A 16,188-nucleotide genomic window follows, 5' to 3' on the forward strand; every position below is an offset into this window, starting at 1 on the left:
ACAACAGTTGTCCACCAACTAAACTACGCGACAGTAATTCCCGGAAATCAGCATGGATTATCAGATAGACGGCGCGGAAGCCTAAGGATTAATTTCATACTGATATTGATTTGTAAAAAAAGATATTCATTGAATTTAAATATAATTCGTTTTTTTTTGTAAGTAAAACTAATAGATGGACAGCAAATTTAAAATAATGGTCATGATTTACCATACAATTTTTTTAGAATTGCATTGCTCTTCAAGTTTGCTTCAAACAATTTCAATTTTTTCTGTATTTTTTATTTTTTTATTTGATGGTTGATTGAAAAGTGAAGTGTTTTTTGTGTAGAAATGAAGTATTGCAATAATTTTAAAAAAATTTACCAAAGAAGAGTAAAGAATTTAAAAAAAATATAATTGCCATGTGTGGTTGCCTATTTTGCCCTTAATTTTACAACATTTCTAACATTGTAATTTACATGATTCCCAATTGTCGAAACATTCTTTTACCCCTGAATAAACTATATATCTTAATTAGCATTCATTCTACGATAATTTTTTCATTAATTGTACGAATTAGTAAATTGTTATCATTTTTAACTTTGTTAAATAATCAAGGTTTGTCATTGATATAAAAATTTAAACCAAAAATTTTCATTATTTCTTGCGACTACTGAAAATATTTGTTTTGTACTGCAAAAAAATAATGAAATGTCAGTGTTTAATCATCCTAAGACAAAAATAGAAATTTGGGCTCAGTGTAAAATTAAATACCCACCACGGGTTGGACATGGGAAAATTAAATACCCAGATGAGTGGTTAAATTCACTTTGGAGGAAAATATTAATTGATCCAATGGGTAAAATAAAAGAGTAGAAATTTTCTCTATCTAAAAAATATAGTATGGCCAAAAAGTTGAAACAGTCTTTGGAACTTCAATGAGTATTTTTTTAATTATGTGACAAATTTCTGAATTTGCTCAGTCTCTTGGTGTATATCTATATGCTTTGAACGCCACCACGAAATGCTATAGAATAGAAGTCAATGTGTAGTATGTTAAAAATAGATAATTTGTATCTGTTGCTGCACTTCCAAAATATTATACAAGGGTAATCCCAAAAGTAAGGTCTCCAACTTTTTAGAACTAGAAAAAAACCATTTATTTTCCATGATATATACATCATTTTAAAGATTGATGAATTGTCTCTTTTTCTACATAATCGCTATTTCGGTTGATGCATTTTTGTAAACGCTGTGACACAGTTTTGTATGCCCATGCCGTACCAGCTCGCCACCATGTCCTTGAGGAAACGTTGAACTCATCTTTCACCTCTTCTTCGGAGCTGAATCGCCTTCCAGCCAAACGTTCTTTGAACTTAGGAAACAGGTGAAAGTCGCTGGGGGTGGCCAGGCTCGGACTATAGGGTGGGCGGTTGACAATGTCCCAACATGACAGGGTTTGGCGGGCAGCGTGTGGGCGAGCGCTGTCATGGAGAATGCATTCGCCCTCGCTCAACATTCCTCTTCTTCGGTTAAGAGTTGCCCCTCTGAGTTTTTTCAATGTTTCACAGTACCTGTCAGCATTTATTTTGGTCCCAGCAGGTATGAAGTCGACCAACAATACCCCCTTCCGATCCCGAAACACAGTTGCCATGACATTACTGGCAGACTGTGTTTGTTTGAATTTTCGTGGCTTGGGCAAAGAGGGATGTCGACACTCACGTGATTGTCGTTTGGTCTCGGGCGTGAAGTGGAATGCCCGGGTTTCATCACCCGTGATAATCGAGTCCAAAAATCTATCCTTTTCATCTGCGTAGGGGCGAAGAAATTCACGTGAAGAATCAACTCATTCATGGTGATCAGCTGGTACGACATTGGCATGCAAAAACGGCATTTACAGAAATGTATTGACCGAAATGGCAATTATGTAGAAAACTAGATAATTGATGAATCTTTAAAATGATGTGTATATCATAGAAAAGAGATGGTTTTTTATTTCGAAAAAAATGGAGACCTTACTTTTGGGATTTCCCTTGTAACGTTACAATATTTAATCTGCTTCTCATGAAGTTTGACCAAACCTAGCATTTGATACAATAAATATCTCATGTTTGTTCCAAGACGAAAGTGTGCATATATTTCAATCTCTTTGTAGCATTAACAACTTTTTTGGATTTGGGTAATTTTAACTTGTGTGATGTGTCCAAAACTTTAATAAATTAAAATTTGCCTTAGGCCTTTTAGGCCTAAGTCATTACTTTAGATAACTGCTGGTGTTTAAAAAAGGAAAATGACAATATTTGACGGAGAAGCTTTTTATGTACTAAGTTCAATCTTTAATTTGAATTCAATGATTGAGGGGCCACCCTGATTAGGAATGAATGCAGTGGAAACAATTACAAGAGGTTGTAGGCTTGAATTTTGCCCTATTGTGGTAGTCTTTAGATTGAATAGTTACCCAAGCAAGATAACCGGATGGTCTTCAGTCATGAAAAGGTCTCAAATTATTTAATTTGTTACAAAAATCTGGAAAAGGGCTATATTTATTGAAAAGTCAAGAATACCATATGAAAATCAAGGATTCTCAGTGAAGATGTTGTTTCTTTTACTTGTTGTTTTTGAGACCAGTTTTACTGTGTTTGGTGTAGGCCATCAAAAGGCCCTGGCAAAATAGAAACCAAACTATGATCAGATTGACTCAGGAGAGACGTAGGGCATGCACAATGATGAGAGTGATTCCAATGTAGTATTAAACGGATTTCAAACATTGAGTGAAAATCTGAAAAAAAAAACTCCTTGCTCTTTGGGAAAATCAATTAAATATCAAGCATTTGAATTAAGGAAATGAGTGGTCATGATGTGAGCAATTATCAGCATTTGGTGGATCTAAAAATGAAATCTAGTACATAATGGCTATTGAATTAAAGTTATGAACTATTGAAAATGGTGATGGCACTTTTGGGTGTGGTCCTCAGGCCTCTTAGTTATGTGAAATTGTCCTCCGTGTGCCTATGGATATAAATATGTTCATATTTGTATTGTGGGCCATGGTAGTCCAGGGGTAGAGCATTGAACTACTGACCGAAGGGTCCCGGTTCCGATTCCTGTGCAAGTCTCTGGCCACCTGCAGCTCCACCCAAGCTAAAGTGATTTTTCGGGTACCAGATCTTCCTGGGACATCATAACCGGCACAGGGAAAGGAATTGGCCCCCCTACCCTGATGTGTGAATTTCACACGCCAAACCCATCACCTACCAAACCGACCTTCGGGTTGATTACTGTGTTTACGGTGTATATATGTATGCAGCAATCTTTTTGGACTAATTCACATGCCTTCTGTTTGAAATTGAAGAAATTTGACTGCAGTGGTATTCAGAGTAAAATTTGAGGAATGAATTAAACTCACAATATTCCACTGCACAATTACTTCATAGTGTAAGAAATTTCCTAGTGCAATATTCTAATTTACCTAAACTAGGATTCAAGTCAGAATCCCTCAATTCCCAGCAAAGTTTATGACCAAGTTAAGCTATGCAAGAATCCTCTTGCATTATTAATTTCTAAGGTCTCTGAGGGAAGAAGATGTTACGATTATTTGCTGTGCAAATAATGTGAAGAAATAATTACAAATAGTTTACAGTAGCCACCATTCATGAAGCTTAAGTCAATAAATTTGGGAAATGGCTTGAGATCGACTTTCGTGTAGTCACCCAATGTGCACAAAAAAGCAAGAAATATCTCTGTGCCAAAATTATTTGCCTAAACTGGGATATGGAGCTCTTGATTTCTATCTTCCTGCTTCTCCTGGTTAGCCTCTCACACTCTGAACTTCCAGGAGCTCTAAAGGAGGAAGACGTTGAAATGAATTACTTTACATGCAACTTCACAGTGTAAGCCAAACTTCTCTTCTGTCGTGGTAAACATCTCCTCTGCCATGGCAAACATCTGTGTGCTAAAATGTTGGCTTTAATCTTGTGGACTTTGGTGCAATGGACTTAACTATGATAACTATGTTCCTTTCAAGCCGTCAGAAATTTTGTGTTAAGGCTTCACTACAGTGTTGAGCTTCAGAGCATTGAATATCAGTGTGTCAAAGCATCAAGGTGCCTGAGCATTGTTATAATGGGTGTCCTGTTTTTAAATTGGAGTGACTAATCTGATGGTGAGTATCAGACTAGTTTGACTGAGCAGCGGACTGCCAACATTCAATGGGCAGGTTGGGGAAATAGTTGTTTTCAACCAGTGAGCACCAAAGTCAATCTTTACTTGATGGCATTTGAGGAGAATGGTGGTTGAAAGCTTTCAGAATATGACTATAAAGTTTTCAAATCAACTGTTCAAATGGATCCTCCGCTGTGGAAATACGCAATGACTTCAAGAATACAGAAATTACAAGAGAACTATGAAAAAAAGTTTGGAATATATTAAACATAACTGATGAATTATTCTATTTACAATTGCAGGGTATTTTAAATATGGATTGAGGGTCAAGAAAATGTATCAAATCTGAGAATATTTGTTTGAGTTTGTGCTTGTTATTTGTTAACTGTAGAAAAATTATTGAGATAGAACGTAGAGGGTAATCATCAATATGTGGTGGGGTGATAACTCCTCAATCATGGTATAAAAATACAGTAAGTAATGTATGTATAATAATACTACATTTTTAATGTGTTTGATCACAGTATAGTCAGTTTATAATGTTTCTTAAAATTTTATGCTCTTAAAATTATGTGCATGTATACCTTTGCTCCACCTTCTATCACATAGAGGGTGGAGAAACTTTCTATCCGACTCCTATGGTTGGGATAAGAGCAGGTGTTTCTACAGATAGAGATTGATTTTTCTGCAGTTTCTGTTCTCGAGATTCAAAAGTTTCGTTTTTCCTTCATTCTGCTTTCTTTAGAAGTTGATGAGATTTTAAAAAATATCATTTAATCAGTCCTTCCTTTGAAGGTTTACCTGGATTTCCTTCTTGTGAGTTCTTCAAACAAAAAGGAAATCTCATGAATTATAAATTGAAGAAAGCCTTCTCCTAGCACGATGAAAGAATACTCTTTGCTTTTCTGCATAGAAATCTCTGTGGAAAAGTAAAGTATTTTCTTTCATCTTAAAGAATTTCCGCCACATTAAGCCTGAAATTGTGTCATTTCTCCCAGTTCATTCTACAGTATTGCATGCCCATGGTTCTTCCAAGTTAATCATGGTCATGGCTAGAAGGAAGTAGGCAAATATGGGTACATGCGTATGATACGTTTTGAAGGGCAAGGATTCATCCCCTATCAACACATGAGCTGCCTTGATGTTGGTCCTGGGTGCATTTTTTTCCTGGCCAGTAATTTCATTGTTTTCCAGTTTTTATTTCTCCAGTCTTTCAAATCATTCTGATGCCAAGAAAATCCCACCATTACTTTGCTTCTTTGTGAGCCTGCATAAATCCTAAAAAAAACTTCTTTTCCTTGTGTATACTACCCGTTTAAGAGCATTTGAATAGTTCAAGCTACTTGAGCCTCTTTTTGGCAGACACTTTAAAGCATCATATTTGCCATCTAAAACACCAAAGCAATTGGCAAAGTTCCAAAAACGTATACATTTTATCCTAAGACAATCATTGTTGGCTTTGACATTGTCACTCCTAAACTTGTTCCATAATCCATTACAAGTCTCCAAAACGATGTTGCTGATAGATCATTTTTTCCATGTAGAAGATGAAAGCTGATTATTTGAATGTGGCACTACTTTCAAGGCAATAAAATATTTTAGTATAATTACTCTTTATTCAATGGTAGCAAAAAGCAAAGTATGAGATTGTCAGTGATTGAATGTTGATGTGGTGAGAAATAGTCTTTTGTCGCATTTGCGGTGGTACTGGTCATATCTGTGTGGTGAGGAAATGGCAACACTTTAATTTTGTAATAAAGATGGGGAAGAAATAGCAATCAAATGAAACTTTGACAGTATGTGAAAGGGGCCAAGATGGCCATCTTTACCCCTAAGCAATGGGGGGGGGAGAGAGAGAATGAGTGCTGGGAATGTGAATACAATGCCACAGACATTCGTAGTGGTGGGAGATGCTCCACAGTCCACGAGGTTAAACATATGTGCGGTATTTCGGCCAAACATCTTGTTCCTTTAAAGCCCTGAAAATCTTGGAGTATAAGGGGATGCCTCGATAGATTAACTGGCTAAAGCAATCAGCCAGACATCGAGGAATCCGGGTCCGAATCACGGTCAAGGCGAATGTTTTTTACTCTTTGAAATTGTTGCATTGTAATCCATATTAGTGGATGACTCCGTCAGAAGTTTACTGTTGCAGCATCTCCCGTGTCTTGGAATATTGTGGAGTCTGTAAAGGGTCTATGAAAATTTTGAATTCATATTTTCTTCTTTAGGCACTGATACTGCATTTCCTCTTTATTTTCAGCCCATATATTACTTCTTTTAAATTCAGGCAATTTTCTTCTCCCTTAATTTTCAGAGAACATTTTAAATTTGAAAGAATTTTAAGATGACTTTATAAACAATGGTAGTTGCCCATCCCTATGTTTTTTGACAAATATTTTACAGGGGATAGAAACAAGTCGCATTTTATTGTTATTTGAGTACATCATCACTATCAGCATTGGGGAGAGAATTATTTGATTTCTTGATGGTCCATAAAAGTTGATGTAACAACATCAGATCAATTTCAAAACACATTAGATTTTTGAATTTTTCCTAAATTCGTCATTTTTTCCATTGGATAAATATTTCATTCACAGTTCTGACAGATGATGAAAATGATATTTTATTAATTTAGTGATATTGATGACAATGATATTTTGTTAATCAAATGCCATTTCCAATTCAAATCAGGCAACTACCATCAATATGTGTCTGGAGACCACCCTCAATTTTTGTGAAAATATTGTGGTAGTTTAAGATTTATCCTCTACTTAAAGAAATGATTAACAACAAAAACATTTTTTTTACCAGTTTACAGCATTTTTGAAAATTATCAAAAATTGTTTTGATTTACCAAAGATGTGTGGTAATCAAAATATGAAATTTTTAGCTCTCTGAAATTATTAGAAATAGAAACTTCAGTATTTCATTTTTGTTTTAAAATCCTTGAGCTGAACCTTTTTTCCATTATGATAATAAATTTGAATTATAATATGATGATGGAGCAAAACTTAAGCACGTAATTGGACTGAAAATTTTAGTGTTGTTGTTCATCAAATTTATGTATATTTATATTTTTTCTTTAAAATAGGGGTCTTTTTGGCATCTTTGAATTCATTCTGTCTTGTTGTCCCTTCTAATTATAATATACTGATATCTCAGTGAAAAATTTATTGAATTATACATTTTAAACTCAAAGCTGTGTAAAAGTTAAAAAAATGTGACAATAATGATCTTAATAAAGGGAACTATATTACAGGTATGAACTGTATTAGATGTTATTTGATATTTCAGGTGAACAAGTGAAAGAAAATTGAAGAATCTTAAAAACCAGTAATGAATGGAGCTGACTTCCCAAGCCTGGGCTTTGGCCAAACTATTCTGACGGACATAATCGTTTTTTTCCAACAGTTAAATTACTAAGCCCTCCTTATAGGATAATTCTCATCCCATCATTCCCTATGGTTCATGGGCCAATAATTCTATTGGCTCACCTGACTGGGGTGCCACTGATTATGACCTTGATGGCTATGAAGATGAGTACAATGGGAAAGAGGCTGACAAGTGCCTAATTGCAGACAGAGGAGGGGACATGCCCAATAGTTCTCATGAATCAAAAAGCATAAGACCAGTGATGATGGTTAAGGAAAGATGTTAATACTTGAACAGAAAAAAAATTGAAGATGTAGAAATTTGAGACAGGACTATTACTCACTCGCAACAAATGCTGATGAAAATATTCTCCCGAGTTTCCTATCATGCATAGAAGAGCAAGATTCTTAGGAAAAATTCAACTTGAAGAAGCAGAATGTTATTCAGAATGCTAATTGAAGTCTCAATAATAAAGACTTGGAAGAAGAGAATGATCACAACAATGACCTCCCCCAACACAGAAGGAACTGTCTGACTCATGTTCAATTAATTCAGTTATTATTAATTGAACACAGTGATGAGTTGTGACCCTTGTATCAACAAGTGCAATCAGCATTCTCTGATTTAATTAATTCCTGAAAATGCTGATTGTGATTGGGTGCATTTATATTGATAACTTGGTACCAAGTTTATTGAAACTTATAGATTCATTGTAACACAATTTATTTTTAGTATTTCAACCTTTTATGTTAAATGTGTAAATATCAATATTTCTGGAAATATACAATGTTGAAATTCAAGTCAACCATTTATCGTAGGGTGGAATTAGTTGTTTAGCCAGATGCATAAACTTCCAAAAATTAGTCGTCTTTTCTTCAAATATGAGATCACTCTTTCAAGTATTAAGTCAAATATTTCTACTGACATCCTTGCTTACTCAAAGAATATAAAACTTCATTCTTTCTATTCTAGGTAAAAATGAATTTTCTGTAAATTTTCTATTCTTATATATAGAGTGGATACTGCATCTCCTTTTCATACTTTTACTATGTTGTCTTCTTTGATAATAATAATAATTTTACTCAAGTGCAGCAAAGCCTTAACATCCTTCTCTATCCATGACATGGTGCAGCCTGAGATTATAATTGAGAAGCCCAGATTACAATTGAGAAGCCCAGATTATAATTGTGATGCTTCATTGCAAGCGACGAAGAACTTATGCTTAGATGTTCTCATGTTCATTGCTCTGATAATTACCAGTGTAGCAAAGCCCTGAGAGAAACATTAGCAGTGAAGCTGGCTATTGCACTCGGCCATGACTGGTTCGCATTTAATAAAATAAATGTAAATTATTCACGTGCATGAGTGTGTGATTGATATTCTATTTTATTTCTATTTGCGAAATAAATATTTTTCCTTATTTCTCCATAATTTTCCTAGCAATTTAAGGTGACAGAATATACTTAACCTTGAAAGGCAACATAAAAAGTGACAGCTTGTGTTGTTGACCTGTAAAATGTCTTATTTCATTTGGAAATTAGATGGTCTTGAAATTTAATTTCCAAATAAATTAACCATCATTAATAAAGATTGTGGTGTGGTCATCGTGTTGTGAATTTTAGTGTTATGAGATGCCTTAGTAGATTTCATATTTCTTAATGATTTCCAATTAAAGTGGATTTTTGTAGACCCATTGAGGGGAAGAAGATTTCTTCTCTAAATGTTCCCATCCAAATTGGAGAATAAATCAATTGTGATAAGAAGGCAGAGGAATCAAAAATAGCTGGAAATCATGTTGTTTTATAAACAATGCCTAATGGTTGTAACATATTGTTTAATCACTGAAATTTACTCTCCTCAAAACAACGTTATTCTCTATTTATTTTTAATTTTAATGATGAACTTTGAGCTATTTCAGTACAATAGTATTTTCATTCTTTCCGATGAGCAATCACTGAAATCTTCTCCTTCACTTTTTGCTCACTAACAGTCGGACACAGAGCCGGATAGCGAGGCAGAAAAGACTTCTCCCCTTTTGGATGCGGCAACAAGTACGGACCCTCTCCCACTGGGCGTCTCGCCTTCGGCTGGAAGGAGGGAAGTTGACTCAGCAGGGGCCCACCAAGCAGAGGATGGAGGTAGAGTTTCTCCTCTGGCACATCCTCCCTCTCCTCTCCAGATCCCCAATTTTCTTATCTCTATGCACGTGCACTCCAATTGGTGAAAGAAATGAGTGCCAATACGCACTGTATTTCCCTGTTTGGTTTGAAAGCTTCTTTAATTGTAGGTACAGTAAAAGTTCTAGTAGTTCATATCCTGTAATCAATGTCTTAGGGGAGTTGAAGTCATGGAAGGATTATTCTCTCATCATTGTGTGTGAGCTATTTCTAGCTAGTTTCACTCGCCATTGTTTTTTTTATTTTATTTTAAAGAATAAAAACTTAGTATAAAATGTCAACATTGGCAGTGGAAATATCAGTGATTTTATTTATGATTCCACTTGATTAAATTGCTTCAGATAACCATGTTCATACTTTTACCTTTTGCTGTATTTTCTAGGATGGTGTGATGAGCTGTGATAATTTGGAAAATAGTGATTAGTAAGACAGACTGTGCCTTTTTAAGAATTATTTTCTGGTTCCATTTCGTTATGAGGACTATTTATCAGTAATTCTTGTTCCTCTCTGTCCATTTAGGATTTCATTAACCATCAAATAATGCACACCCCCTTAAATACTAACCCTTGTAAATATTGTCATTTATATATATTTTTTGTGTATTTAATAAGTAATGCCTTCATAGTTTGCTGAAGTGTAAAGTTATGAATTCAATTTTTCTGAAAATGCTATTCATAATACAATGAAAAATTTTTTTAAGTTTAGGGAAAATGCAAACTTTTTGGGAGTTACTTTAAGAATTTCACTAGCTTGATTAGGATTTTAATGACTGACATAGAATGCATTTAAATAATCATTGATCAAGATATTTGAGGGCGATAAGCGTAACCTCATGCATCCCGTTTCTCAATATTTTGTTCGTTTTGTCTTAATTTTACTCTCGCATTTTATAGAAGTCAGGGAGAAATATTTTAGCCAAAATAAAATGAAATCCGAACTGATTTAGGCTGGTACATTAAGCTTAACAGAAAAATGATTGAAATGATATTAATTTGGTTTTTGTCTCATTCATTTGCATTTGGGATGCATAAACACTCTTCTACACATTTATAACTCACCTCCTTATTGATTTTTTATCTCTTGTCTCTGATGCATGTTTAATGTTCACTAATGTGACCATAAAATAAACAAATTCACTGCTTTCATGTAATTGATGTTATAGAATTTTTGCAGCAAATTCGTTGTTTTTGCTGATTGCTAAAATTTTTTGCCATGCCTACGATGAAAGCCTTGAATACTGAACTCTAATGGTTGTGGGTCTCTCAGCAGTGAAGGAACGACTAGGTTGTTCTTTCCCTTTATTGCTTAGTTATGAAAAACAACTCTAAGGTTAAAAAGTAGCATCAGGGATATACAAGGTCAAGAATTGTTGAACTCATGTCTTATTAGTCTGTATGTCGTGGCCACCTTGTTCTTGTGCATATTGGAGAAAGATTTTCTATGTAAGAACCTTCTTTGGATAAAAATTTGTGAATATTCAGCAAATAAGCATTTTGAAACAGACGTGTGGGAAGGGAGATTATTCAGACTATTAAAATTCATAATAATATGATGAATGATTGCTTGCTAAAAGTTTTAATTTAAAGAAAGAAGAATGGTGCTGTATTTGTACAATACTTCCATTTTGTAAATATAAATTTTCACAGTATTTTGGCAGTTTAAAAAAATCTAATGGTCATCAAAGTTGTAAATGTGGCAAGTGGTGGAAGGACAATAAGTATAATTGGGAAAATTCACCTTGATATCACATTACTTAAGCCATGTAGCTTAAAATGATTAAATCTTTCTGTGAACTCACCTTTCCTCAGGCATCTTCTTGGTTAGAAGTAGTACTTCCTCTTCATTTTTTTAATCATGTGAAATCTTAAATATCACTCTGTCACTACCATTGTTGATTAGCATCTTCTTTCCTATGTATACTGAAAAGTTTGGGCATAATTACTTCACAGCTTAGGTAAGATATATGCTTTGGGAAAAAAATAATCCGAAATTATTTCAATGGATTGATAACTTTGCAATAAAAGCGTTAGTAGACTTTTTATTTTTTTAACAGAGTAGACCTTTTAAAATCTTGCATATAACTTTTAATTGAAGACCAGTTTAATCTAGTGTCAGGTTTTGTCTTGTAAGGTGAAGCTAAGAAATGTTGCAGTGAACGGTCACTGTCCATCCAAAACCTACATTAACAGTGGACTTTCTAATAATAATAAAAGTTTACCTGCATTTAATGTGTTTTTCTTTGCTGCTTCTGGAAGAGCTTCATGCAAATCATATACTGCATAATTCAACTACTCTTAATTTGGAGAATTATTCAAAAGTTAGGGAATAGAATTCTGGTTATTAGCATAAATTGAGATGAATTTACCCTAGGAACTGGAAAAGCTTTGTTGTGAGAAGTGGCATTAGTATAATTCACCCTGATAATTAATGTCTTGTTGCTGTATACTTTAATCAATCTATCTTAATGATTAAAAAAATTGCACTGACCTTAATATTTGAATGTGGATACTTTTTCTTACACTTTGGTTCTCGGATGATGCTCTCTAATAGTTTGTTAGATAGTTTAGCCACTTGCCTGTACTTAAGTCATTTTAATTTTTTATTCTAAAATAATGATTCCCAAAAATGTGAATTTACAATACTACTTTTATTATGAAAGTTTTGCCATTCGACATCAGGCTGTATTTTACTTGCCAGGAGAGAGTTCAAACTGTTAAAGTAAAGCTATGATTTACACAATTGTAGGAGGTTTGTAGTAATTTTGCTAAACATTTGATTTTGCTCCAGAAATGGCAAAACACAACACTTTGTAGGAGGGAAAAAATATTCATTTATGACCTGATTTTGTTGAATAATTGGCATCCAGTAAATTGTCAATTGATCATGTTGACATTTGACAAAACATGGTCATACCTATCTAATTAATTTTAATTTTGAAGAATCTACAACATTTTGTTCAATCTAGCCTGAGATTGCTGAAAGTTCCTGTCATTTAATACCTGTTCACCTGAAAGATATTGCCATTATTAGTGTTAAACTGCAAATACAATATGTTCATTTATTCATCACATACATAATTCATGATTAATATAAGCCAACATACGTATATTTTCTAATACTAAAATATGCCATTTAACAAAAATCAGAAGTGCCTACCTAGCTAAATGTCACCAATTACCCATTGCTTATTATTATTTTTTTTTAGATATTCGCCTACCTTAAATTACGACTTAATCATTGAAAGATAAAACTTTACAGATTTACAGATTTTTTCAACTACAATGATATTGTAAATGAATATTTGAAAATGTTTTGCTTGTTGGAATGTATGGAAGATTGCTCTGGAAACACTAATCCAAGAGCTGTGATTCCTTTCTAGCATAGGGTAGATGAAAATGTTCACACGACATGATAACATGATGCATGTAAATTTTAGATACAGAGAAAAAGTAGTATCTTGAAAATCAATTTGATAAAGGTTGGGAGGGAAGTTTCAATGTATGATTCATCAGCCATGAGACTTTCAACTCATTTATCAATAGAAACATATTTGATTAGCATGATTAGTGGGCCCTAATTGTAAAATATTGATAGTTTTTTCCAAAAAGAATCATCATTTTATGGTGGAAAAAGTGCATTTCCAGAGGATGAAACTCTTAGGTATTAATATATTTTGGGATTCTAAAGCCCATGAAATAATCAAGGCACAGCCTCTGCTGAAGAAAATTGATGTTGCATATTTTCTAAACTTTTTCTTCCTTGGTAGAGTTACAGCTTTATACTTGGGGCTTAAGTGCATAAATGTTAACGTTATTTAATAGATTTCGAAGTACCGTAGTATTATTTAAGACATATACTAAAGTAATATTAAGGTGGTGTGCAAGTGTAATGTCTGTAATGATGAATGCATTGTAATTATAGTGTTACCTGAATTTTAGAGGCAGGCAATGAAAGGGAGAAGAGGGTAGAGCGAGGAACCGTATAGTTTTAACTCCTCTTCCTTTGCAATTGGTTGGACCTTAAACTTCACATGAAAGTAGAAGCGGTGGATGATAACTAGTGCAATGTGAAATTTATTAGAGTTGTTGGAAGGGTCTTCAACTGAGTGAAACACAAAATTTGAGGGTTGATGCAAACCCATCAGGACACCCAAGTATGACAAGATTAAATTCAATATAAATAAAATCCTCTTTCAAGATGTACCTTAGTGAGATAGGAAGTTAAAATAGTAAATGAAAATGGTACTGCTCACTTTTCCTTCAGGGTTTAAAAGTCTGCTGTGCATACCAACAATCTTGCATGTATTTTAAGTATTAAACATGAGCATCCATTAATATAAGTTTCTAAAACTTAAGTACTACATATTTGCTGGGGAGTTGACTCAGCATTATTACTGCTGGGAACAGTATTTAGGTGGTTTATTTTAGATGGAAAACTGAAATAGCTGAGATTAATGGATAAATCTTTGGTGATAGCTTAGTCCCGGTGACTCCATCATCCTATATAGGTAAATTATTTTAAAATCTCCTCGGGTAGCAAAATGAAAGTGTGGCCAATTTGACTTTCAGGCACCATTAAAACTTTAATTTCCTTTCCAGTCTTTTTACTCTTCTCTGGAAGAAGGGATCATTTGGCCTCAAATTTGCCCAAATGAAGACCTCTATCTCTCTATCTTAAACTTCAAATTACTGTCAGTGCAATTCATTGGGTGAAGGTCACATAGAAACACCTTAATTTGTGGGCAACCAATTGAACTTAAATTCTGTTTTCTGTACACTCTTGGGGATTTTTCACATGGTACTTTTCCTCCATCCACCTTTCTTTCTAATACAATGCATTTTTTGATTGGCTAAATGTCCATATTTATGGAATATTCATTTTTTGATTTTTTGTTTGGTTTTGATTCTTAATGTGCAGAATCTAAGAGCAATCAATGTAGGGCCTTTTATGAACTTTAATTCATCCTTCTGGTTGTAAAAAACAATTACCTTAACTCATAAATTAGAAAGATATTTGTTCATTGCATTCTCTAAAGTCCTTAGTTAAAGTTTTCTTATTCTGTGACAACTGTTTATGGGATTTCTAAGGTGAGTGATAGAATTTTTACATTAGATGTTCATTCCAAAATATCCTTATTAGTTGATGCATTACTCAAAAGGTTTTTGTTAATTTGATGGAGCTAATAAAAGTATCTAGCTAAAGCTATAAATATCTTTACTTGTTGCAGGTACTTTCCAAAGTACTACTTAAAGGAAAAGAAATGATAAAAATAATTACAAATAATTAGCATTTATGATTCTCCGATGCATTTTTCATGTTTTATTCTACTTCAGCCTTACTTCTCAGTCCAACTTATTTTTATGATAATGCTCTGTTAATGCACTTTGTTAGTGAAAATATAGCTGCTTCATGTTGATGTTATTATGAGTTTGGTAGAAATTAGGCCGTTCAAATGAACTCCTGCTGACATAAATCACATACTTAATTTACAAAGTGAAGTCAATAAAGCCAAGTAAACTCTTAATAAATATTTTTATCCTTTCCAAAATATCTTTGCCATTGAGTGTAGGGAAAGACTTAGTTGTTACTTTACTTGCTATGGATAATTTCCCCTAGTCTGAGGGGAGATCCCATGAAACGGGAGCTAAGCACTAATATCGCCACCGCAATACTAAAGAAAAGCCCTCACCCACCTTTACTAGCTGTCTATAATTATTAATCCTTATAGATACAAAAATGTATGAGTAATAATTAAATATACTCTTTTAGTTATGACTAATAATAATCAAGGGTACATAATTCAAGAAAAGAAAAAGAAAACTTCAGTCTTGAAAAACTTAGCCACTCGGTACATTCTGACAAGTGCGTGAGTATTGAAGGCGAAGGAAGAGAGTGTGTATTGATAAAGGAGGCACCCCTCTCTGACTGGTTCTGTCAGCTCCCTCCTCTGAGCATCTTTTGGATTTCCTCACTCTCCAGGGGCTTGAATATTTTGAAAGAGATTGGGTTCATGAAAAATCTTATGATGTTATTTATTATCTTTTCTCCCTACCAAGAAAAACTGTTTGCATATAGATGGTTCAGTTTTGTCATAATTGTTAAAAATTATTCTAAAATTTTTAAGTTCAGAATATATTCCTCATGAATTTATAATGATAATATGTTTTGCATTTCACTTAAGAGCTCTCAAGTAACCAAAAAGCCTAACTGATTCTAATATGTACATCTGTGGATATTAATGTAAACTCCGTTTTCACGGTAAAACCGACCCAGTAGTGATTATAATTGTTTATAATACCCTCATGTAAGGTGACAAGAATTTTTCAAACCCTAGATTCATCATTCTTAAGGACTCATGTATTGTTTAAGATTTCTTGTGTAAATAAGGTAATTGGTTTGATAGACTCTCCCTTAACAATATGGATGGTACTCAATGGAATGGTTTATTGAAAATTATGAACAAAATTGGTGAAAGATGATGTTATTTAATGTG

At 33.8% G+C, this 16,188-nt stretch overlaps 1 protein-coding gene across 9 annotated transcripts in view; it reads left to right on the forward strand.

Moving 5' to 3' along the window:
* Positions 1-16,188, forward strand: part of Mrgn1 (Mahogunin ring finger 1) — a 101,503-nt gene that overhangs the window by 60,062 nt on the left and 25,253 nt on the right. For 7 of the 9 annotated variants that reach the window (XM_071595234.1, XM_071595256.1, XM_071595225.1 and 4 more), the window contains one exon: positions 9,509-9,656. In XM_071595234.1, coding sequence (XP_071451335.1) covers positions 9,509-9,656 — 148 coding nt within the window. Of the gene's footprint in view, positions 1-9,508; positions 9,657-10,077; positions 10,119-16,188 lie in introns of all 9 variants that reach the window. The other 2 variants (XM_071595268.1, XM_071595276.1) reach the window with 1 other exon arrangement.

Source organism: Hetaerina americana, unplaced genomic scaffold, assembly GCF_022747635.1.
Source record: "Hetaerina americana unplaced genomic scaffold, ioHetAmer1.1.p SCAF_1, whole genome shotgun sequence".
Classification (NCBI taxonomy): Eukaryota; Metazoa; Arthropoda; class Insecta; order Odonata; family Calopterygidae; genus Hetaerina; species Hetaerina americana.